Source organism: Notamacropus eugenii, chromosome 2 (assembly GCF_028372415.1).
Source record: "Notamacropus eugenii isolate mMacEug1 chromosome 2, mMacEug1.pri_v2, whole genome shotgun sequence".
NCBI lineage: Eukaryota > Metazoa > Chordata > Mammalia > Diprotodontia > Macropodidae > Notamacropus > Notamacropus eugenii.
This window is the reverse complement of record NC_092873.1, coordinates 411750954-411776136: the sequence shown is the minus strand read 5'-3', so window position 1 is coordinate 411776136 and position 25183 is coordinate 411750954. Positions and strand designations below refer to the sequence as shown.

Here is a 25183-nt window from a genome sequence, read left to right as displayed (position 1 = left end):
AGATGTCTTTTATTGCTTCTCTTTAATGGGAAAGTTTGAGGAAATTTCCAATTCTTTTTTTTGTATAAAAAAAGTGATTCCTCATCTTCCTCTTCAGTTAATGCTCCTGATGTGCCCATCCGCTGACCTAACATTGTTAAGCTTGTGACACTTAGATTAGAAGTCTCTCCCAGCTTTATCCATCTGGCTAAAAATTTTTTGTCAGGTGACCAGTAATTCTCACACAGACATTACATTTCTGTTTGATGGTGGAGATTTGGGGTCATGCAAATAACTTCTGGATTTGCTGACCCATTTTTGGATGGTCCCATTTAATACCTTAAATTCTCCTTTCATTTGTGAAGGCAGTGCTTTAATAGCATAAGCTTTAGAAGACCATGGGGTCTCAGAGTGACCTTTAAGAGATACCTGTAACATGTTTATTAATATTTCCACATGGCTGATAGAATTTAAGAGAAATGTGAAAAGTCTTTGTACTAAATGCAAGTTACCTTACTCAAAGATGTTGCAGTCCACTTAACCTGCAAGATTAAGGCTGAGTGTGTACGTGGTGCATATTTGGCAAATTCTTCTTCATAAGGGGTGCTTACTTGTACCTCTTTGAAACTAGCCAATGAATTTTTTGCCTTCTCATACATAGCCTTAGCCATTTGTGTTTTTTCCCATTAATTCCATCTAATTTTCATTAATGAGGGTTTTATTATACTTTTAATGGGCATGAATCAAGTCTTTAAAGCTCCTTTTTATGCAAACCCAGCAATAGATATATTGATACAGCTGTGCTTGGTGGGCAATCTGAAGGACACAGTATATGGATACTTTTATGGAGCTGTAATCTCAACCAGGTCATTCCCTCCAAAGATGCAAATCACAACTCATACCCTCTCATTCTTGAGGTGCTAGTCCTTGTTCTTAAGTCAGCAAGTTTTTATAAACAACAAGTTTTATGAAGTGTGCCAGGCATGTACCAGGCATGTACCAGGCCTGGGATACAGAGAAAGGCAAAAAACAAACAAAAAAAACCCAAATCCCTGCTCTCAAGGAGTTCACTGTTTAGCAGGAGAGACAACATGCAAGTAATTATGTATGAACAAGAAATAAGAGATAATCTTATTAGAAAAGGCACCAAGATTAAGAAGGACTGGCAAAGTCTTCTTGAATAAGGCAGGGATTTTAGCTGAGACATGAAGGAAGAGATAAGGAGGAAAAACATTCCAGGCATGGGGGACAGTCAGTGAAAGCATTTGGTTGTGGGAAATGGTATATCTTGCATGAGGAACAGCAAGGAGGCCAGTGTTACTGGATCTCAGAGTACATAGAGAGGAGGATGATACCTTAGACTGACTGAAGAGAAAGGAAGGGGCTAGGTAATGATGGGATTTAAAAGTCAAACAGAGGATTTTACATTTGATCCTACAGGTAATTAATGGAGTTGACTGACTGGTGCGGCTGACATGGTCAAACCTGTACTTTCAGAATATCGATTTGACAACTGAGTGGACTGGAGTCTGCTCCAGTCTGAGGATGGACTGGCATGGGGAGAGCCTTGAGTGAGGTGGATCAGCCAGCAGGTTATTTCAGTGGTCTAGAAATGAGGTGATAAGATCCTGTATCAGTGTCAAAGAAAAGAAAGGGGAACATAAGAGATGGTATGAAGGAAAAATTAGAAGTGCTTGGATATAGGGTGTTCTCTTGTAAATGCTCCACAAGGGACCACACTAAGTACTGAGAACTTTTGATATTGTGTGATTAAGAGTAGATTGGTTGGTAATCCCTTGCCCCTGCCTTGGCAGCGGCAGGATACATAGAAAAATGTCCTAAGATGTCCAAAGTGGAATCCTGTAGATGGGATATAGGGGTGTGCTGGAGTCAGCTCATGCTTGCTCAGGAAAGTCAATTGTTAAATTTTCAGTACGAACATTTACGCTTTGGAAATCGGGAATAAAAATGAGGACCCCTTAGTTTTACCATTTGCCCTGTAGCTATATTCTGAGGTCATCTTATCCTTACCATTTGCTTTGCCCTTGTATTCTAGCTCCTTGGGCGCTGCGATCAGGTCTTCTGGCCTAAGGACCCCTAGACTCTGCCAGATGACTTGTTTCTGCGTCCTTAGGACTTCCAATCCTTTCCTTCTGCCCTGCGTATGTTGTTGTTAGTTAGTCAATTTTCAGTCATGTCCAACCCCATCTGGGGTTTTCTTGACAGAGATACTGGAGTGGTTTGCCTTTTCCTTCTCCAGCTCATCTTATAGATGAAAAACTGAAGCAGAGAGGGTTAAGTGACTTGCCCAGGGTCACACAGCTAGTAAGAGTCTGAAGCCAAATTTGAATTCAGGAAGATGAGTTTTCCTGACTCCAGGCTGGACACTCTATCTATTGTACCTTCTAGCTGCCCTTCTGGTAGCACAACAGGGGCCTAATAAATACTTATTTATTCCTTTCACCAATCAATTATGATCTTTCTTTTACAGTCATATATTCCTCTCATCAGATCCTTTATATGATTTCTCCTGTGTGGTGCAAAACAGTTTCCTTTCCTAAATCTAGAAACTCTTTACTAAAGTCTCCAATGCCTCATGACAGCCTGGAGGTAAAGTAGGAAAAGCTTTACTGTAGTCCTGGAGATGGGCTGTATGTTTATTGTTTGAGTCCAGGCCTACAGGTCTTTGGGGAGGCACATCACCAGATTGGCTGCAGGGTGGTCAATGATCTGACCTCAGCACATCTCCAAGATCATATGTGAAATCATAGAGGAGGTGTGGTATGCCATGGCGAACGGACAGCGCATGCTGGTGATAATATAAACCATTGAAGTACAGCATTAAAGCTATTTCAGAAATTGTTTCACCTTGAACTTTGTTGCCCAGCAAGCCAGTAGACTCACCTTGGATTTTATTAGATGTCATTTATAGAATCACTGTGCTTTGTAATATTTCCTTCACTACTGCTCTGATTACTAATTAGCTTCATAATGTCAATAAAGAGCCCAGCTCTCAGACTTCCAATTTTTCTGTAGAAGCTCAAAGTGCTAGTTTATTCTTTGCAAAGGAAAGAATAGCCTGTCAAATACAGCTGTGAACATCCTGCCATTTTTTTTTATTGCCCCTTCTAATGTGATTCATTGTTGGATCTCATCAAGGGTGCATCCTCCTTGCATTCTTTTTTCCACCTATTTCTACTTCAGAACACAAGTACAACAATCTAGTGGAATTTTCATAATTCCTATGTGTGGGCTCTCTTTTCCCATCCTGAATATCTGCAAGTTGATAGTTTGCTGGTGGAGATGCAAGTTAACATAAAGGTTTCTTTGCTGTTCAATACATCATCTAGTCTCAGTGGACTAAATTTCCTTTGGAAGACAATAGCCCATAAAACAATGTTAATTTTCCCAATCAAGTCCATCTTCTGACCTTGATTGTTAATATTTAGCCATGGTGGAGCATCATTGACATTCAGTGGAATATTAAGATTTTCACTGTTTATTGATTGCCTGCCACTGTCAGACTATTTTGATCAATATTCTTATTTAGTGAAGATTTACAGGAAATTTTGTCAATTCCTGCTGCTGTTCTCAGAAACAGAACTTTCACCTTCATTAAGTGCTAATAATTAAAGTCTGTATACTGCACATAGATCCCATTCCTCTAGTAAGAATTTTTTTCTTCTACAGTTAACTATTTCTGCCCTTGCTGGAATGGTCTATGTACTTCATCCTTAATCTCTTTCTTTCTTTTTTTCTCTTTCTTTCTTTCTTTCTTTCTTTCTTTCTTTCTTTCTTTCTTTCTTTCTTTCTTTCTTTCTTTCTTTCTTTCTTTCTTTCTTTCTTTCTTCCTTCCTTCCTTCCTTCCTTCCTTCCTTCCTTCCTTCCTTCCTTCCTTCCTTCCTTCCTTCCTTCCTTCCTTCTTTCTTTCTTTTCCCCCTCTCTCTTTCTTTCTTTCTTCCTTTCTTTCTCTCTCTTTTCTTTTCTTTGAAACTTGATCACCAGATAGTCATTATGACAACATTTAAAACCTCATCTACTTACATACAATTAACAAACAATTCACTAAGCATTGACTATTTGCTTGATCCGTGCGAGGCACCATGTTAGCTTCTAGAAATACAACTATGAAATTCAAACAGTTCCTGTCCTTGAGGAACTTAACTTTTTTCTGGAAGGATACAATACATATGGAGATAAGTAAATACAAAAGTAAAAGAATAATTTCAAAATGGAAATAACACTAACTACTGGGGTTTAGGGGTGGGGAGTATCAAGACAATGGATGGACAAAATTGTTTTCTTTTCCGTTCTTCCCCCTCCTTTGTCTAATTCAGGGCCTCTGGGTGGATAGAGAACTAGAGTCTAGGACAGGAAGACTTGAGTTCAAATCCAGCCTCAGACACTAGCTGTGTGACCCTGGGCAAATTCTGTCTGCTTTAGTTTCCTCATCCATAAATGGGGTTAATAATAAATAGTACCTCCCTCCTAGGGTCATTGTGTGGATCAAAGGAGATAATATTTGTAAAGCATTATATAAATGCCAGCTATTATTACTAATTAAGATACAATATCACATGATTTTAGACCCCCCCTATTTAGTAACCTCCCTACATATGCCTATTAGAATTCAACAACACACATTTATTAGTCACCTGTTATACAGAAGGAATTTTACTAAGTACTGGGGATACAAAGCCAAAATAAAGCAGTCTACACCCTCCAGAGGAGTATATTCTATTGGGGGAGATAACATGTATACAATACATGTATACATGTATTTACTGTGACCAATGATTCCATATATGGATGGTGCAGTGCTGGTTGGTGGAGGACCTCTGTTTTCTTGGTGTTGGTTGTCAGGCCAAAATTAGCACAGGTGGAAGAGAATGGATCCATGTTCTATTACATGTTCTATTGGCCTAAGAGGTTGCACTGAGGGTACAATCATCTAGCAACAAAAAGTTGCACACCAGCTTTCCTTCCTCTTTGGTCTTGGCTTGTAGCCTTTCCAAGTACTATAGTTTGCCATCAGTGTGGAAGCTGATCTTGATGTTATTTTCATGCTCATTGAAGGTGTCTGACAACATTGCCAAAAACATCATGCTGAAAGGCATGGGAGCAAGCACACAACCCTGCTTCACTCTACTGGTAACTGGGAAAGCATGAGAGAATCATCCTTCATCCAGCACCCATGTGACCATGCCATCATGCACCTAGCGTGCAATACTGATGAACTTCTCTGGGCAACCCAATTTTGCCATGACCTTCCATAGACCTTACAAATGACAGCATCAAAGACCTTCATCAGGTTGACAAATGTTTGTACAAGCCTCTCTTCTTCTCCTCTCCTGGCAGTTTGAATGCTGGGAATGAGTTCACTAACCTTGACGGTATACTCTCCAGGGCTGTCCACATCGATGATGAGGTTGATGCATGCATTGCCAGAGCTAGCTCAGTGTTTAGGAGGCTCTGAAGAAAAGTATGGGAGAGAAGAGGTATTAGCCTGACTATCCAACTGGAGGTCTACAGAGCTGTTGTACTGACTACATTGTTGTATGCCTGTGAAACCTGTACAGCCTGTCATTCACTGCAAACTGAACCACTTTCACTAGAATTGACTCAGGAAAATCCTGAAGATCACCTGGCGGGATAAAGTACCTGACACTCAGGTCCTCTTTAGAGCTTAACTACCAAGCATTCCAATTCTCTTGCAGAGAATGCACCTCCAATGACCTGGGCACCTAATTCAAATACCAAATGCATGCTTATCCAAAATACTATTTACGGAGAACTTGCTCGGTATAAGCACTCACAAGGTGGTCAGAAGTGGTGTAAGAACACTCTCAAGGTATCTCTAAAGAATTTGAATATTGTCTGTGAGATGGGGGAGATGCTGGCACAGAACTGTCCAGCATGGCATGCCTCATCAAAAATGGTGCAAAGCAGAATGAACAAAGCAGAACACAGAAGCACAAAGGATATGTGACCTGATCACATTTAGAGCTTCTTCGACTCTAAATATCCTAGTGGACCGTTTGTGCCTGATCTGTGGTGATGCCTTCTGAACTCAGATTGGACTGATTAGCCACAGCTACACAGCATACCCTGACTCCAATATTGTGATGTCACTGGTTTTCTTCAAAAATAAAGGACAAAGAACAACAAATCAAGATAGTATAAAAATAGACATTTCAGGCAGAAATGCTCTTCATCACTTAGAAAGATGGAAACAAATATTTGGAATTATTTCCATCAATAGTTGACTGCCAAGAATGGTGGTGGACAATCAGTGGCATGAAATCATACGTAAAATGGTCCTTACCTGCCTAATTACAACTGATATTCTTTGACAGGAAGTACTTGAAGGTAGAGAGAAAAAAATGCACACTGACACTTGTGTAGACAAAAATTACGAATGTAAAGGGGTGGACCTGAGGAGTTCCTGGTCAACTGTGAAATTTCTTAAGTAACCTGATAAGGCTATGGGGTGTGGGTCATGTTACTTCCCAGTACCTAATACTGCTTCTGGTATTTAACAGGTATTTAATAAATGTTTGTTGATTCACTGATCAGTTGACCAAACTGAAGAAATTCCGCAATCAAACTGATGAGATTAAAGGCATTGATCAGGAAGTATATGAGAAAAAATAATGGGATGTAATGAACTCCTAGTGATTGATTGAATGAGAATTAGCCACATCCTCTTTTGGCCTATTAAAAAAAAGGCACCCTAGCCCCTCCTTTCTGGGATCTCAGCTCTTGAGGACTTGCTTGCCTTCTGTTTTTCACCTTCTTGCAAAGTATAATTGAGGCAATTACTTCTCTCTTCTTACTAGAAGGAGCTATGCTGACTTAAGGATGAAAGAAAACAAGTATTCATTAAATGCCTACTATGTTCCAGTTAGGTGTGTTAAGAGTTTTATAGATACCTCATTTGATCCTCACAACAATTGTGGGGCTAGAAGTACTATTATTATCCCTATTTTACAGTTGGGGAAACTGAGGTAGATAGCAGTTAAGTGATTTGCCTAGGGTCATACAGCTAGGGAATTCAAAATTCCCCTCTTTTACATTAGAGGTCTGTGATCTCTCCACCAGAGCAGATTCCAAACTACTGATGCCTTTGCATCCAATACAACTCTTGTTCACGTGTCTGTGGAATGAATCAACCAGTTATATATATAATAGGCATCTGTTCTGTGTCAGGCACTGTTCTAGGTCTTGGGGTTACAGAGATAAAAATAACACAATACTTGCCCCAAAGAGCTTCTGTTTTCTTTTGAGAAACGATAGGTACATGCACAAGCATATATAACATGGAGACAAAATAAATACAAGGAAAATGTATGAGGTGGGAGAGGAGACAGGAACTAGTAGCTGAGGACATCAGGAAAAATGCAATAAGAGGCAGGAGCTTGGAGACCTTCCTCTAGGCCTTTTAAGAAACATTTTGGTGAGGCAGAGGCGTAATAGGTAGAGTGCTAGACTTGGAGTTGGGAAGACTTGGGTTCAGATCTTGTCTCAGGTACATATCTCTAGGCAAGCCATTTCACACCTTCCAGACTCTGTTTTCTCATCTGTAGAATGGAGACAACAATAGCATTTCTCATAGGGTTGTTGTGGGGAGCATTTGGGATAAAACGGGATGTGACAAAAGTCTCATGGGACAACTTGTAGATAAAAAGTGTTTGGAAAAGCTTAAATGTGAATTGTGGCTGTTTTTGCTGCTATCATCAGCCTTTAACTAGCAAAATCTTTGGCTCGTGGGAATAGCATCTTTATTGGAGTGGTATGTCTCTAGATGGAAGGAAAGTGGATGTAATCTGGGGGTCTGGCTAAGGTATTTCTGGAGTGACTATGGGGTATTGATATCCCAGAGTTGACACAAAGGGATGAATCAGTTTCTATTAGAGTCCAGAACTGAGGGGTTCTACCAGAATTTGGAAACTAAAATGCAGAGAATGTCACAGAATTGTCTGAACCCAAATTGCTTCCTGGAAGCTTAGATATTTTTGTTCTGAAGGCTTGCAGGTGCCACCCCCAGCTGGCACTGATGCCAGCCCTTATTTCTCTGCTTCCCGGAAGCTTAGGTATTTTTATACTCCATGCTCAGTGTGGGCAGCATTAATCCTACACATGTTAATCATAGGCCAGAGGAGGTCAGAGGCTCGTATGTAAAACTTATTTTTGATTGAGCTAAATCAGAGATGCTAAAATTACTTCAGAGGTAACTGTTAATCTCAGGTCCCTTGATGCTTTCATCATTCCTAGTGAGCCAGAATCAGTCTCAGAGTTGGATAGGGGCCTACTTCAACCTGTTTTTGAGCCGGAAGCCAAGTGGCCATTCTGCCTTTGAGTGAAACACTTTAATGATGGGAAACTCACTATCTCCTGGAACAGTGTGTAATCCTTGGGGGTAACTCTAATTATTTAAAATTTTTTTAAAAATTATCTCAAATCCCATCTTTTTGCAACTTTTATCCATTGTTCTTAGTTCTGCTTTCCAGGGTCAAGCAAAACAAATCTAATCCCTCTTCCTCAGCCCATCAGATACCTGCAGGTAGCCATCATGCCGGCCATACCTCTACCAAAACACTTTTCTCCAGGTTAAAAATGTGACTGGCCATTTCCCATTACATAAGTCCTTTGAGGGACACAGAGTGACCACCGTCATGACATGTTGAGCAGAGTATTGTCCAGAGAAATTAAAGAGAAAATAGCCTCATTAGATACTTATTAACCTTCAAAGTTTTGGTTCTCAGAGCACCTCTCCCTCCCTGTATGAATTGACCAAGTGTTTGTGTGAACACAGAGTGCTGTAATAGACCAATAGACCAATAAGAATTTATTAAGCACCTACTATGTGCCAGGAACTAATCTAGGAGCTGGGGATTCAAATACAATAAATGAACAGCCCTCTACCTCAAGAAGTCTACATTTTGTAAGGAGAGACAACATACCTATCTATATCCATTTATCTATATGTGTATCTATATGGATATATGTATACACACATACATATATAGGTATACAAATAATATGTACTAAATTAAAGAAAGGTAATTCTGGTGGAGAGGTACTAGCAGGAGGGAGGGGAGATCAGAAAAGCTCTCATCCATTGGAAGTTGCCATATGAACTGAGCGTTGAAGGAAATTCATGATTCTAAGAGTCAGAGGTGAGGGGATAGTACATTTCAGGGAAGGACAGCCTGTGCAAAGGCACCGAGATAGGAGATGGGATTGTCACATGTAAGGCACAGCAAGATGGCAGCTTGAAGGAGAGTATTGTATAATAAGTATAGAAAGGGAGGCAGGGGCCAGGTTGTGAAAGAATTTGAATGCCAAGCAGAGGAGTTTTTACCAAGAATCCAGTCTTTCTTCCTGCCCTGGCCTCCAGAACAAGGTTATTCTTTTGGGGACATGCTGAGTAAAGGTATAGTCTAAGGACAGTAAGACCCTGTTTTCCTCCTCAGTCATTGGCTCCACCTCCAACCCTTCTATGCAAAGTCAAGATGAAGGCAATTGGAACGATTGCTTCTGCAAAGAAAGGCTACTGCTCTCTTTCTCTTGTGTGTTTCAGAGGTAGAAAGCTAAAGAGTTCTGGGCTCAAATTCTGCCAAGGTAGGAGATCTGGCAGGAGAGAGGGACTAGAAATTAGTAATCTAAATTTATTTATGCCGCTGACCCTTTGGGTGACACTTGGCAGATCATCTGCGCATCCTGGGATTCCCTTATGAATGAGAGCAAAAAGAGCTGGAAGCTGGGGAGCAGGGAGGAGGGTTCTTTCCAAGCTCTAGCATACATGGCTTCACGTGGCTGTCACAGGTGCTCCGTGCTAGTGTCACCTTCTCCATTTTACTAATGAAGAAATTAAGATTCAGGAAAGTTAAGTCATTTGCCCAAAGTCACAGAGGAAGGATCATAGAATTTAGAGTTGGCAGCAGCCTTAGCGATTATCTAGTCCTACTGCATCATTTTACATAAGAGGAAAGAGGGCCCCAGAGTGGTGATGTGACAGCTAGTAAAAAGCACAGGTGAGACCCATGTCCCCAGTCCTCCATCCTGTGACTCCACTTCTAATACTTTCCTCCCTGTACCATGAGCTAGTTACTTGTAAAATAGCTTCTAGAACTCAGGTTTCTTTTCTTTTTTCTTCTTCCTTCCTTCCTTCCTTCTTCCCTCCCTCCTTCCCTCTCACTCTCACCTTCTCCAAATATCTGTTGAAAGTCTGCTACTTGTGAGGCATTGTATTAAGAACTAAAGGAGATAACAAAGAAATTAAATATATATTCTCATATTTTCTGGACTTGGACATATCAATATCTGAGAAATGGGGGGTGGTGGTGAGCAGGGGCAACAAATGAAACTTGAACAATAGTGGTTGGGAGAATAAGGATAGGAAAGTATGGAGGAGTAGCTGGTTTTAGGGGAAAAAACTTAATTTGCTTTTTGACATCAAGCAGCAGCAGGAAATCCAGGTAGAAATGTCCAGCAAAAGTTGGAAATGTGGATTTGGAACTAGAGAGAGATTAGAATTAGGGAACATTTATGTGGAAATGATAGTTGAAGTTGTGGGAACAGTTGATGGGAGAAAGAAAGGGGGGAGAGAAGATTGAGAGAAAAGGAGGGAGAAGAAGAAAAGAACAGAAGAGAGAGAGAGAAGAGAGAAAAGGAGGGAGGGAGAGAGAGAGACAGAGACAGAGAAAGAGACAGAGAGACAGAGAGAGAGACAGACAGAGTCAGAGAGACAGAGACAGAGACAGAGAGACAGAGAGAGACAGAGAGACAGAGACAGAGTCAGATACAGAGAGACAGAGAGAGAGACAGAGAGACAGACAGAGACAGAGAGAGAGAGAGAGAGACAGAGACAGAGAGACAGAGAGAGAGACAGAGAGAGAGACAGAGAGAGAGAAGGAGGGAGAGGCTGCGGTGTAGAGTGAACGAGCTTAGAGACTGTTAGGCTGTTCTGCTATCCTATTCTTCTTCCTCCTTTCACACAATGCAAATACAAGGTCAGATTTAACTTCTACAGTGTGCTCCGTGTTCCTTGCTCAGCTGGAATTGTTCAGTTCTCTTCCCTGAGACATTTCAGGGAGAGTAACCAATTCAGTGGACTCCATGACTGCCTCATTATAGGTCCCATTCCTGCAGTTTTTTGTGCTTTTGTGATTCCTGTTGTCTTGGGCCTAAGGATGGGCCCTCTCCTGGGGCCCTGAGGATGAAAGAAGTGGGGAGGGGTCCTTGAAGGCCAGTTTTCACAGAGAGTAGCTCATGCTGGTGGGAAGGAGGGTGGCAAATGCCATAGCGTCTGTACTTTAAAAGGCAATGAATGGTTTTCAGGTCAATAAGGGATGACCAAGGGGAGTGGAGGCACCATTAGTGAGTGCTTCATTTGACTTCCCAACACTCTGTCTGTTCTGCGTGGAGCCGAGCTGCTCATCTAGAATAGAGGTAGAATCTTAGAGTTAGAAGTGCCCTTAGAAGTCATCTCATCCAACCTCCCATACGTTGTAGTAATCTTCACGTCAACATCCCCAACTGGTGTCTACTTACCTTATGTTTGAACACATATAGTTTTGTAGGATTAGTGTTGGAAGGGGCTTCAGAGACCCTAGTCTACTGCAACTCTGTGATTTTACAGATGAAGAAACTGAGGCCAGAAAAGTTAAGTGACTTGCCTTACACAAGTAAGTTAGTAGAGGTGGGGCTTGAACCCAGGGCTCTTTCCTTCTGCATGATGTGAGGTGCCCAGTTGGCTGGGAGTGGGAAAAAGGGATAAAGGGAGCAGGTTACTCACAAAATGTAGGGCTAGAATGAATTGCATCATTGGTTTCAATGACCTAGGTTCTTTATACTAAGATACTTTTTCCCCACTGTGGGGAACAGGACTTCCTGAAGAGACCAGTTGTTTACTGTTGAAGGACTTAGTATTTTTTAGTGTGGAGAAGGGAAGACTTGGATTGGGTGCATACAATTTCCTTAGAACACTCTGCATCATATAGAAGAGATGTTGGCTTGTCCTGTGCAGGAACCAGTAAGTGAAAGTTTGCAAGAGAAAGATGTGTTGGTTTCACATAAAGAACACTTTGAACTGTGTCAAATAAGAATCAATGAGCTAACTTTGGAAGTAGTGAATTTTCTGTCCCTGGAGATATTTAAGCAGAAACTGAATGCCAGCTTGTTCTGATTGCAGTGGATTTTGGTGAGGGTGCTCTTGCACGAATGGGTAGCAGCTGGGAGGGGAAGGCAGAGTTAGATTATGTGACCTATCATGGTTACATTCTGTGATGGAGTTGCATATTTCCTCAAGTATGGTTTCTCCATAGTTTGGGTAGGAGGAGGCTCAGGAAAATACTAACAGACATGTACTTGATCATAGAGTCTGTGACCAGACTTGATTTCTGCTTCATTACCATAGCAATCTGACCAAGTTCCAGCTAATCCCTGATTGCCTCTCTCATCTCAACAAGCACAGACCAGCAGTTTCTCTAACAGAGTATCTGTACTGTCTGGTACAGCAGAAAACGCAAAAGTTACTAATAATAATGAACTCTGCAATTTGGGCTCAAGTATGCCAGAAACAATTTTACTTAATATACTTTCAAGCCATTTCCAGCTTGGAGAGATGTCCAGGCTGGCATATTTACCATGTCTTCTTACATGGCTCAGCTCCAAGATGATTTAAGGTATACTTTTTATACATTTATAGGAATCTTGAAAAAAAAAATCTTAATGTATTAAAATATAATTTTGAGTTAACATTACAGAATAGACACCACTCAGGTCCTTCCTGAACCACTTCCCTTTTAGAGTTCCTTCCTATGATCAATATCTTAATCTTGAATTTCAAAAGAGAAAACACTGGCCTCAGATGGGACATGGTGATCACTTCTGGGAGATGCCTCCTATCTCTGCCACAAAGACTTTTTGGATTTGTTGGAGGATTGCTGTAATACCCTTACTTACTGGTGTGTTGGTAAATGTTTAACAACCATCCGTCTGAAAAAAAAATGTAGGATACACTTTTAAGTTTAATCTGCACTAATAATTTCTCCATCACTTTCTTTTTTCTCTTTTTATTTTATTTTCTTATTTATTTTTATTTTGACTTACTTTTCCAATTACATGTAAACATAGTTTTCAACATTCACTTTTATAGGATTTTGAGTTCCAGTTGTTTCTCCCTCCCTTCCCAAGACTCTCCATCACTTTCTTAAGCCTAGAAAGTCACCAAAATAATAAATCTGGCCTTGGTTTGCAGCATTTACTGATTTCCATGACGGAAATGCTCACACTAAAACTTTAACAATTGGCTCTCTCAAGCCATTTCGTGCTGGTCCCAGCACACCCCTGCCTTTCCTCCTACAGCCTTTCCCCATTCTCTACCTAACCGTGAACTCTCTCTGGCAGCCTGTACTCTATGGCTTGTTTTTATATCATAGTAGAGTTACGTTTACGTTCTTAACTGCTTTTTATCTTACTTTCCATGCCTAGAATACTCTTCCTGATCGATTCTGACTATTGCAATATTTAGCTCCTTTCAGGGTTCAGCCCACATGCCATCACCTACCAGAAACCTTCCCCCATCCCTCAATCTTTGGTGCTCCCATCCCCCTCCCTCAAATACTTTTGTCTTTACTTACCTGTGCATAGACCTCCCTCAGCAGAATGTTATAAATAATAATAATAATAGTAATAATAAAAGCTAACATTTTTAGGACACTTTAACATTTAACATGTTACCTCATCTGGTCCTAAGAATATAAGCTTCCTGAGAACAGGGACTTTTCCTTTTATTTTCTTTGTATCACCAGTGCTTGACACATAGGAGACACCTAATAAATAAATGCTCTTTGAACTGAATTACTCTCATAATGTCTTGGCCATGTTTATTCACTTCTCTGTGGCTTGTTTGAGATTGTATTTGAGTAATTCTCTTTGGCCCAGCTTTGGTCTTGTTGCTGGTATCTCTGAGGACACTGGTGGCTGTGAAGGTCTATTGTTTGTGGTGGATGTGAGAAAGGATGATGAATAATGTTCCCTTCGGTGGTATGAGCATGTGTTGAGCCCTGTGTTTTCCTTACTGAATTGAGTTTCTTCATGCCAATGTGGGAAAAGCACATGTGGTTAATGTTCCCTGCAGGGTGGGGTAGATTTCAGTGCCCAGCCAAATTCACCTCTAGAAGTAAAACATCCCTCCCTCTCAACTCCAGCTACACCAGAACACTGCTCCCACCACAAAGGCTGGAACATCTTAGGGGCCAGATTGACTCCATTAAGCAGTTTCTCCCAGCAGTATGACAATGACGAATCCTCTCTGCTTGGAAGGTTGCAGCTTCCACAATGAATCAAACCCCGAAAAAGGAAGAGGCAGCAGTGATTAATAGTGGGGCTTGAAATCCAAACCATAATCAGACAGTGATTTGTCATCAGACCTGGAGATGATGATGGCGCTATAATAGATGATTCAGACGTGGGGCGGCTGTCTCTAAACATGTTAATTACCCTGAAAGAAGTGGCTAATGCTTGAAACCGATGATTAAAAAAAATGGATGTATGTGCATAGGAGGAAAATTCTTTCCCTGAGGTGGCAAGCTATCAAGGAACCAGAGCCAGAGCCCACACCATTCAGACTTTTACCAAGAGAGCTGCCTACCATGACTCGTCTAAACTTGGCCAGGGCATTGAGTGTGGCTTATCTGCAGAGTAAAAATTATTTTATAATGTAATAGAATTTTGGGAATTGGAAGAGATGTTGGAGAATATCAACTCCAACCCTTTCATTTTTTAGATGAGAAAACTGATATTAAGAACTGTGAAAGACCTTATAGAATATAAAGTTCTTGAAAGTAGGAATGGTTTTATTCTATTTTATTTCTTTTTGTTTTTGTACTCCCGGTGCCTAGACCAGTGCCTGGCATAAAGTAGGCACCTAATTAGTGTTTGCTGATTAATTGATTGACCATGATCATGTAGCTGGTAATAATAATAGCTAGCATTTATATAAACTTTTTATTTTATGTAGTTATTATATTTTTATTTATATAAAATTTCAGTATGCAAATATTTAAAGTTTGCAAAGTCCTTTACTTATGTTATCTCAAATTTGATTTTTACAACAATCCTGTGAATTAGATGCTATTTTATCCCCATTTTACAGATAGAGAAAATGAGTCTGGGAGAAATTAAGTGACTTTCCCAAGAGCATACAGCTAGGAAGTATCTGAGGAAGGATTCAAATTCAGGGCTCCCTGACTCCAAGGCACTGTGCAATCTAGTTCCCTAGAAAGCAACAGTGGCAGGATTTGAACCCAGGACTGCTGACTCCAGATACATTGCTCTTTTCTACTGTACCTTGATGAGACAGTTCAAAAATAATATAAGGGCATAGGGGTAAATCTTCTTCTAGGATGAACTTACTGAGCAAATTGGGATCTTGCATTATCAAACAGTGATAACTCATCTACCAAGACTGACAGTGGAAATGGTGGGCCATAATTCTTGGTTACTCCTTTGAGTGTGGAAGATAATATTTAAATACAAAGCATAATGTCTGTGTCTGCTTAGAGGTATAGGTCTAACATGCCTTGGATATCTTCCTTGGTATGTATGCATTTGTTGTGTGTGTGTCCATGTGAGGTGATATTCTTAGTCAGCTAGAATGGGGGGCCTCAGTCTTGCTGGCCACTGCACATACGCTCTTAGTTGTTTTCTAGTGGCAGAGGTAGATTTATTCTGAGGCATTCATTCACTCTGGCTCTTGATCCAGAACACATACTTGCAGTCTGGCTGGCTGGGGTTAGGGATACACTGCATGACCAAGGAGGTAAAATTTTCCTCCCTGTGATGCAAACTACCCCCAAAATGGTTCACAGTGGGAATAGAACCTTGATCTTAGGATAACAGTTGACATTTGTGTAGCACTTTGTATTTGAAGTTCATCGTAACTCTGGATGGTAGGTCTTACCTCCTTATCCAGCTTTGCATTTTGGGAACCATAATCAAATCAATGCAACTATTCTTCTTGGGTCTGTGAACCTGAATGGGAAAAAATATATCTTTATTTTTCTTTTGTAATTTTATGTATTTTATTTTATGCATTTAAAAGAATTATTCTTTATCATTATCAGGGAATGGAAACCTGTAGCTAAAGGGCCACACCTTATGTTCCTAGAGGGGCACATGTGGCCTTGAGGCCACAGGTTCTCCTCTCCTGGTCCATAGACTTCAGATTGCTGATGGGGTCCACAGCACGAAAGAAAGTTAAGAACCCCTGCTGTAGATACTGCCTCAAGTCCCTTCCAGTATTCATATTTTGTGCCTCTAGAAAGGAGTTGGAAGTTTCATCCATAATCTTTATCTCTGGTATCTCTGCTTTTCCCTCAGTTGGTGCTGCCAGAGTACTCAATTCACAGCCTTTTCTGTATCATGTTCCTGTGTGCCCAGGAGTGGCTGACACTAGGGCTGAATGTTCCCCTGCTCTTCTATCACTTTTGGAGGTAAGACTGCCTTTGATCTGAGTCACTGCTCCCCTTCATCTGCCCTAGCAGCTCTCTTCCAGAGGTAGAGATCCTCCAATGTCAAGAGCCACCTGATGACTTCCTTTCATCCTTTGCCAGCAGTCTACTCATCCAAGCCCCTTTCATGACCTTCTCTCAGCTGGCATCCAGGGGGACTCTCTATCTTGATGGGTTGGTCCTAATTAGAGTTCTAAACCATTGCATGAAGCATGTGATTCAGAAAGAGACTATGAGGGAATTCCAAAGGACCTCCGTTTATCCCAACCTCAAGTCAAGAACTCCCTAGGTTTTCTGTAGGGCTGTTCCTCCATCATAGTACCTCTTTCTTATGAAAATGCCTTTACTTATTTCAAGACCTCAGTTCTACAGATGAGCCCTGCTTTGAGCAAACTTGATCATACAAATTTGGGTTAAGATGAAGAGATGGTTATCCTTAGTTGTTAGGTTCTTAATTGTAAAATGATTTACTATAGAGCTTTTTATAATAGCGAGACCTGCTCCATATCCATTGAAAATGTGATTTCCTTTACAAAAACTTGAAAACACACAACCTCCCATGAATGCTGTTCAAAATGAGGAGCTGCTATGTTTACAAAATGGGCAGGTCAGGTGGGGAGCCATATTTGGGAAGTTTAAAGATCCATCACAATGGAACAAGATGTATTTCAACCCTAACTTTAACTTCTAACTCCAATCCTTATCTCTAATGTTAACCCAGTCCTCAACTTGGGATATTATTAATATTAATCTCTAACTTTAACTCTTAACCCACAGTCCCATAAATCTAATCCTTATCTCTAATATAAAGAACAGATTTGTTATGTGAAGTTTAGATTCAGTCAAACAGCTGTACTTGAGGACCTGGAGGGCCACATGTGGCTTTGAGACCACAGGATCCTTACCCTAAATCCAAATCCATAACTATAGCCTATAACCTTAATCCATAAGGCTAACCCCACTAAGGGCAGGTAGGTGGTACAGTAGATAGAACACCCTACTTGAAGTCAGGAAGACCTGAGTTCAAATTCAGCTGCAGACACTAGCTGTGACCTTGGGCAAATCACTTAACCCTGTTTGCCTCAGTTTCCTCATCTGTAAAATAAGCTGGAAATGGCAAAACTCTCTGGTATCTTTGCTAAGAAAATCCCAACTTGGATCACAAATAGTGGGACAGAGTGAACAACAAACTTCTTTAACTGTAACTCTTAATAGTCCCAGTTCTTTAAAGCATGATCCTTACTCCCAGCCCTAACCTCTATATTTCCCTAGAGTTCTTCATTTTAAATTCTAAGTCTGACTTATAATCTAGAAAATTAAAAAGCTTAGATAATTTTAGAAAATGCATCATACATGTTAGTTTCAGATTCCATGGTGTTAGGTGACTGATGCCACAGGAGAAAAGTGCTATTGGAGAGCACCCCTGTCCTCCTTTGGAGGCTCCCTTCCCACTTTTGTTACTCTGGGGTCCTCCTGTCTGAGAAGAAGGTGTCTGGTATTCTGATTTACACTAAGGTAGCTATATCTACGTTTCATGAGTACTTGCATTTTAAAGAGCCGACAAGAAGGAACCACTTAGCCAAATGAGTGAATCTCTAATGAAATTTTAGGTATTAAGGCAACTGGGTAGGGGAGATATTTTCCAACTGGATGGCTAGGTAGGGACTGGTGAGGGAAGTAGAGTGAGGAGTCTTTTACATCTCAAATCTCATCTTCTGTGTTTTTGTCTTGAGCTTCCCTATCGCTATAGTATCTCTTTATGGTGGGGGCCCTGTTTCCATCTCTTAGTGCTGAAATGTTCCCTATTGCTGCTGTAATAGCTGCTTCATGTGCTCTGGCTAGTCCCTGCCCCTGTGTCCACAGTCTTCTCTGTCTATCCCTCTAAGCTGCACTGGGCTGGAAAAATGATGCGTTAGGACTTTTTCTTGGCTTTACTGATCAGAATTCAGCCCAGCTACTTTCCAGGTTATTGTGGAGGAGGTGTATTGGGTAAATGGAGATGAGAATGCTTTCTTTCTCTCTACCATCTTGATTCTGCTCCACGTCTCCAGTCAAATCCCCTATGTGGAAGGTCAATTGACTTAGGTTACAGGCTTGCTCACCATGATGCTGGTAGATTTTGATATTTAGGGGCTGTTATTTGGTGACCAGGCAGTTCCTCAATGGTGTTTTTTTTCCTTCTAGGTATTTTCATTGCCCTGCAGATAGTTCTGAACTAGCCTATGATCCTCCTGTGGTCATGAATGCAGACACCTTAAGTTACTGTCAAAAGGAGGCCTGGTGTAAACTGGCGTTTTATCTCCTCTCCTTCTTCTACTACCTTTACTGGTGAGTTTCTCTCCTCTCCCCTGTAGCCCTCAGAGTCTGTATAACAAATGAAAGGAACCTCTGTATGGAAATGTAGGGTAGCCTGGTTGATACTGACTAAGGAAGGCAAGGGTGGTCATAGGATCAAAGGATGTTAGAACTAGAAGGGAGTTTAGAGATCATATTTTGACTCCCTCATGGGACATGGGAAGATTGGAAGACCTCAGGGCCATCTTAGAGATCTGGGACTAGCTTGGGAAGTTGAGTATATGCCAGAAAACCCCTCTTGGACTTACTTCAGAAAATTTCCAGCAGGAAGGCAATTTGGTACAGTAGAAAGTCCCCACTGGATTAAAATCTTGCATTTATTACCTGTGTGATCCTGGGAAATTGACCTGCCTGGGTTTCACTATTCTCATCCATAAATTGAAAGGGTTGGGCTAGAGGGTTTCTGAGGTCTCTTTCAGCTCTAGATATAGGATCACCTCTCCTCACCTTGATCTCCCTGAAAGTTCTGAGCTAGATGATTGAAGGCTCTGGGGCCTATATCAAACTTAGACCTCCCAAAGGTCTCCTAGAATGTATATTTGAAAGGGGGCTCAAACACATTCTTCCGTGGTCCTCAAGACTTTAAAGATTACTATGGCTCAGACTATTCCCATCTCATCCCACTGCCAGCAACCCAATTGTGGAGTGAACTGGAACTCCTGGACTTGCCCCTCTTCTTAGTCTGGGATGGTCCTTTGGGTGCTTGGGGAATGCTACAAGATACCACTGAGCTAAAACAGAACTTCTAGGCCCTTGGGATGAGCAGATTGTGTAGGGCAACTATCTGACCGGCATGGAGCCATGAATAGCTAAGGCATTAGCTCTTTGCTCAGGTATGGGTTAGACTTGATGGTCTCTGAGGGTCTTTCTAACTATGTGGTTCTGTGATTCTGAGTTTGGCCATGTGATAGAAGGAATCACCCAGTTTGAACATGGGCACTAGTACTTATTATCCTTTGGGTCCTTGATCAAGTCATTTACCCTTATCCTAGAGGGCTGGATTACACGATTCTAGAAGTTGATTTCAGCTTTGAATCTTAAGAGGATTTAAAAAAATAGAACCCTATTCTAATACTAACAACTAGAGTTGCTGTAGCTGTAGTCCCAGACTGAGGAGAGTTATATAGTCAACAAGAAAAGACTTGAACTCCACTTTGAACCACATGAACCATGGAATCTTTGTTAATCAGAAATTTAGGGCTGCAAGGGATTTCAAAGGGTATCTTGTCCAATCCTTCCTTTTACAGATGAGGAAACTGAGACCTATGAAGGTTAAATGACTTGCCCAAGGTCACAGGGTAATAAACATCAAAGGCAGGATTTGAACCCAGGTCCTTTCAGCTGCCTGATTGCTTATGTTTTAATTCTTCTTTACTTTGCCTCATTCTGGCTCTAGGGAAAGACAATGGGAGGGGAAGAGAAGACAGAAAAACAGGACTCTGGTCTTCATTTTGGTGCCACTGACAGATCTGTGTGCAGGGAAAGATGACATATGAATTTATAGACAGATAGAAATGTGTCTCTTTGGTTGCTTGTTTGGGGTGATGGGAAGGGATGGTGTTGGCAGTATTGTCAACAGCTTGTCACTGAGAGTGTTCCGTAACCAAATGTGTTCTAGACGTTCCTTTTGACTCATTATCCTCTAGTCCATTGGTTCAGAGTAATTTGGGAATGGCATTTTTGTTAAATTCATGGTTTCTGTATTAAAAAAATATTAAATTGCAAGGACTCTTCTTTCCTCCTCAACAAGAGCTGGAGTTATTGCCAATCAGTATGTTCATTGAGTCTGGCCTGCTGTCCTATCATCTGTGTTAGATTCAGAACATATGTCTTTTGCTTCTTGGGTCAGTGTAGGATCCATAGAATTGTAATTCTAGAACTGGAAGGGACTTCAGATATCATCTAGTTTTATTTGCAGATGAGCAAAATGGTGCCCAAGGAGGTTGAATATGTCCAATGTCAGGTAAGTGTCAGAAGTAGAATTTGAATTCAAGTCCTAGGCCCGAGGGCTTTGGATTCTTTGCTTCTAGACCCATTGTCTCTAGATGCTTCACCCCAATAGAGAAAACCTCACTGGTGCCATCCCTGAAGTTGAAGCGGAAGTTAGAGAAAAGAGCTGGGGGTGAGAGGAGCTGTCCTCTGCACACAGCCTGTCCAGTGATTGTGGTTTTGGCCATGTCATGTCATGTCACTTTTCACAACTGCCACTTCCCTCCCTTCTCCCCTGCCTCTACTTACTTATACTTTGGCAAGGAGACTCTTGAAAGCAGAGGCACCAGGCTGGAAGAAAGAATTTCAGTTAATCAGGACAGTATTACTCATTGTGACTTCAGAGCAGAATTGGTTCAAGAATAATATGCTCCAGCTTCTTTCTTCTAGACTTTTCAGATGAGCTTGTTGCCAACTATCATTTCTCCCACCCCCACTCTGTGAAGAGGTGGTTGTTTTCTCCTGCCCAATGAAGAAACAAAATTAGTGCATTTTGATACGAGCTGTTTCTCTACCTCAGGGGAGTTACCTGAAGAAATTTCACAGAGCCCAAATATTCCACACCCTTCTTCTCCTCTTCCATTCTCAGGTACCAGGCCTTAGATCACATGCTCCTAATCCATATTTAACACACAGACCCCAATGATTGATGACTCAAAGGGTCTCCAAGAATGGTCCAACTAAATGTCCATTTTCTACAGGTGCCCAGAGGGGCCCATGCTCACCAATTAGCCATAACAATCCTGGTAATAATGATTATACTGGCAATCATAGGGTGGGAATTATCGGAGAGCCCTGGAACCCTGGTGTGGCCTGACTGCAATACTCCCTTGCTTGCTGTTACCTGCCTGGCTCTGAAAGGAGAAAGACGGCCTACAACCATGATAACAATGAATAGTAAAAGACTCTTAGGAACAATCACATCTTTCTTTTTTACCCAAGGGAAACCTAAGAAACACTGGTTAAAGACTGGCAAGAGGAGGAGAAGGGAATGGGCCCGTAGAGAATGTGCATATTAACACCCAAAGGGAGGGGTTCTCTTTTGGACCGATCCTACCCACCTCGGGCACTGAATGGAATGTTTCCCTTGGCTCCCGCCTGTCACCTATTTCTTTCTAATTGCAGCATGATCTACACTTTAGTGAGCTCTTAACTGAAAGATCACCTACGTCATCAGAGACTGGCACTGGAACAAGGACGGAGGCTTGAGGAGAGAAGTCAATGGACACTGGAGATTGGATGGGAAGGACCAGGAGGAGGTGGTGGAGTTGGAAGCTGAGGCCATTGGGAGAGCGTGTGGAGGAAAAAGAGAGAGAGAGAGAGACCCAGTAGGCAGAATGACTGGCATCAGAACTGAAAGAATGCAGCCCGTGGGCTGAATAAACTGTGATCGGTTCTTGTTACTCTGTGTATTGCCGTCTTTGGCATTCCAAATCCCACACATGAGCTGTGTATCACTCCTGAGGATTGGGAGAGGTGGGGGAGAGATACAAAGCCAGACCTCATGGGGGAGAATTGCTGCTTACCGAGAGTACTCCATAAAACAGCTCCGTGCAGATACTTTTCACACTGGGTTCCTGGTAACAGTTCAGATGGACTGTGGGAGTGGAGGCTGGTCTGGATCTCTGCAAAGGGATTGGAATGCCTGGATACAGCAGTTCTGAGCCAGGGATGTGACCTGTGTGAACAGATGATGGCAGAGAAACTCCCAGCCTCTTCTAAGGCCTCCGGGTGCCCCCTTGGCCAGCAGATGTGTGTGGTCTTCCTTGAAGGCAGCCCCCAAGAGTAAAGCTTCCAGGGGTGTTTTTGTATTTCTTTTTGTTATGTTCCAAATGATTGGTGATAGGATGTTGCTAGGATTCCATGGATATACTTGCTAAGAATTTTCTCCAGAGTCTGGTAAAGGAATAGTACCCAGCTTTCCCCTCCCCACCCCCAGAATTGTTTGATAATGGCAAGTAACTAACTGTTTACATGTATGAAAGGAGCCTGAGTGTTAGCCGCTAGCAATGATATGTCTTGTTATCCTGTAGAAACCAGGTAGTGTCAATCAATGTTAATTGGTACTCCAGGAAAAACACTTCAGAAGTCTGGAGTTGGGGAACTGGGTTATGAAACCCTGAGTAAACTGCTTCTGCCTGGTCCTCAGTTCCCTCATTTGCATGATACACAGAGCCCACAGTTATTCTTAGTGCTACAGGCTGTATTCCACTTTTAATGGATAACACTGTAAATGCCACTTAAGTAGGTCTTAGATTTATAAAGGAGTCTTGAATAGACTGCTGGACTTGGACTCAGGAATCTTGGGTTCAAATCTGGCCTCATACACTTCGGAACAGTATGACCCCGTGCAAAACAACTTCTCTGAGCTTTACTTAGTCTCCTCATCTGGGAAAGTGAGGGAGCTAGATTATCATCTCTGAAGTCCCTCTTAGCTCTAAATCTATGCTGCCGGAACTTTATGACCATTATCTATGACTAGATAATGTCTGAAGTTACTTCAACTCTACATCTATGATCTCCACTAGAGAGCCAAATTTGGAACCAGTAAGACTCAGGTTCACATCCTGCTCTGACAAATACTGTCTATGTAACCCTAGCCAGTTCACTTACCTCTTAATGTTCCAGGCCAGAGGTGTCAACACCGTTGCCCAAATCAGATTAAAATGCAATTGGGAAATGTTTAACAAAATAAAAATATAGTAAAACGCAGATAACATTATATTTACATTAAGTTAATGTGACACACTGGAATCCTTATGTACTGATTTGTTAAGTAGTTCTTTTCAGTTGTGTCTAACTCTTCATAACCTCTTTTAAGGTTTTCTTGGCAAAGATACTGGAATGATTTGCCATTTCTTTCTCTAGCTCATTTTACAGATTAGGAAACTGAGGCAAACAGAGCAAAGTGACTTGCCCAGGGCCACACAGCTAGTAAGTCTCTGAGGCTGGATTTGAACTCAGGTCTTCCTGACTCCAGACCATTCACTCTATCCACCATGCTATCTAGCTGCCCTATGTACAGATTTGTGGCTCCCATTTTCATTTGAGTTTAACACCAACGTGCTGGGCAACTCTCTAAGACTCTAAGTTACATTGGTCGAGGGAGTTTCCTGACTGGGAGTTCTCTATGCCCATGAAATCTCATGTTCAGTCCCTATGCCTATTTGTCATCACTAGTCACACCTTGCTCTGATGTGGAGAAAAACAAACACTTTCTATAGAACCTGGTGAGCATCAGATACCTGGAAGAGAAGGACAATATAATTTTCAGCTTAACTTTTATAATGTTGCTTTGTTCATGTTGTACAATTTGATGTAAAGGGATTTGACCATTTAGGAACTTTCTGTTGAATATTCTCCCTTTGTTGGATGGGAGTTGTGAAAGGGGTCTGTATGCATGACAAAGGCTGGGGGCTTGTTTAATTGGGCATAAATGATTTCTCTGCTGATTGACACAAATAGACTATTTATACACTTGCTGGTTCTTGGTTTGAAACCTGTGATGAAGGTTTACGAATGGCATTTCTGTTACATGCTGTGTGCTATGTTTAAAAATGCTGTGACAACTTGGGTGTTTCACCTCACTGCCTGTCTTATTTTGCCATCATCACAGGCCTCTGTATGGTTTGTAAACTGTTAGGTGGGGAAGCAGATTTTTTTTTAAAAAAGCACATGAGAAATTTGCTGCAAAATAAAAGATATTTGTTGTGAAATTCTGCAACAGCCTCGGGGTAGAGAGGTGGGGTGGCCTGAGTAGAGTGCTGGGTCTTGAGTCATGAAGATCTGGATTCAAATCTTATGTCAGACATTCACCAGGTAGGTTACCTTGAGCCTGTTTCCCTATCCAGTATGTAGCCCCCAGAGATTCTTATGTACAAATTTTGTTGTTGTTGAGTCTTTTCAGTTTTGTCCTACTCTTTGTGACCCAATTTTTGGAGTTTTCTTGGCAAAGATACTGGAGTGGTTTGCCACTTCCTTCTATAGTTCATTTCTACAGATGAAGAAACTGAGACAAATAGGATTAAGTGACTTGCCCAGGGTCACACAGTTAATAAGTATCTGAGACCAGATTTGAACTCATGAAGATAAATCTTCCTGATTCCAAGCCTGGCATTCCACTCACCGTACCACCTAGCTACCCATGTGTAGATTAGTGGCCTGCATTTTTATTTGAGTTTGACACCCCTGTACTAGACAACTCTCTAAGACTTTAAGTAGAATTGGTAGAGGGAGTTTCCTGACCTGGAAACTTCTCTGAGCCTTATTATCGTGATTTGTTTAAAAAAGTATCTACTTTATAGATTTATTGTAAGGATCAAATGAGATAATGTTTGGAA

At 41.4% G+C, this 25183-nt stretch overlaps 1 protein-coding gene across 1 annotated transcript in view; it reads left to right on the top strand.

Annotated features, from left to right (window-relative positions):
- Positions 1 to 24559, top strand: part of CNIH3 (cornichon family AMPA receptor auxiliary protein 3) — a 174274-nt gene extending 149715 nt beyond the window's left edge. The window contains exons 6-8 of the mRNA XM_072638172.1: positions 16369 to 16481; positions 18684 to 18827; positions 21969 to 24559. Of these exons, the coding sequence (XP_072494273.1) occupies positions 16369 to 16481; positions 18684 to 18827; positions 21969 to 21996 (285 nt within the window). The 3' untranslated portion in view covers positions 21997 to 24559. The remainder of the gene's footprint in view (positions 1 to 16368; positions 16482 to 18683; positions 18828 to 21968) is intronic.
- Positions 24560 to 25183: the final 624 nt, after the last annotated feature.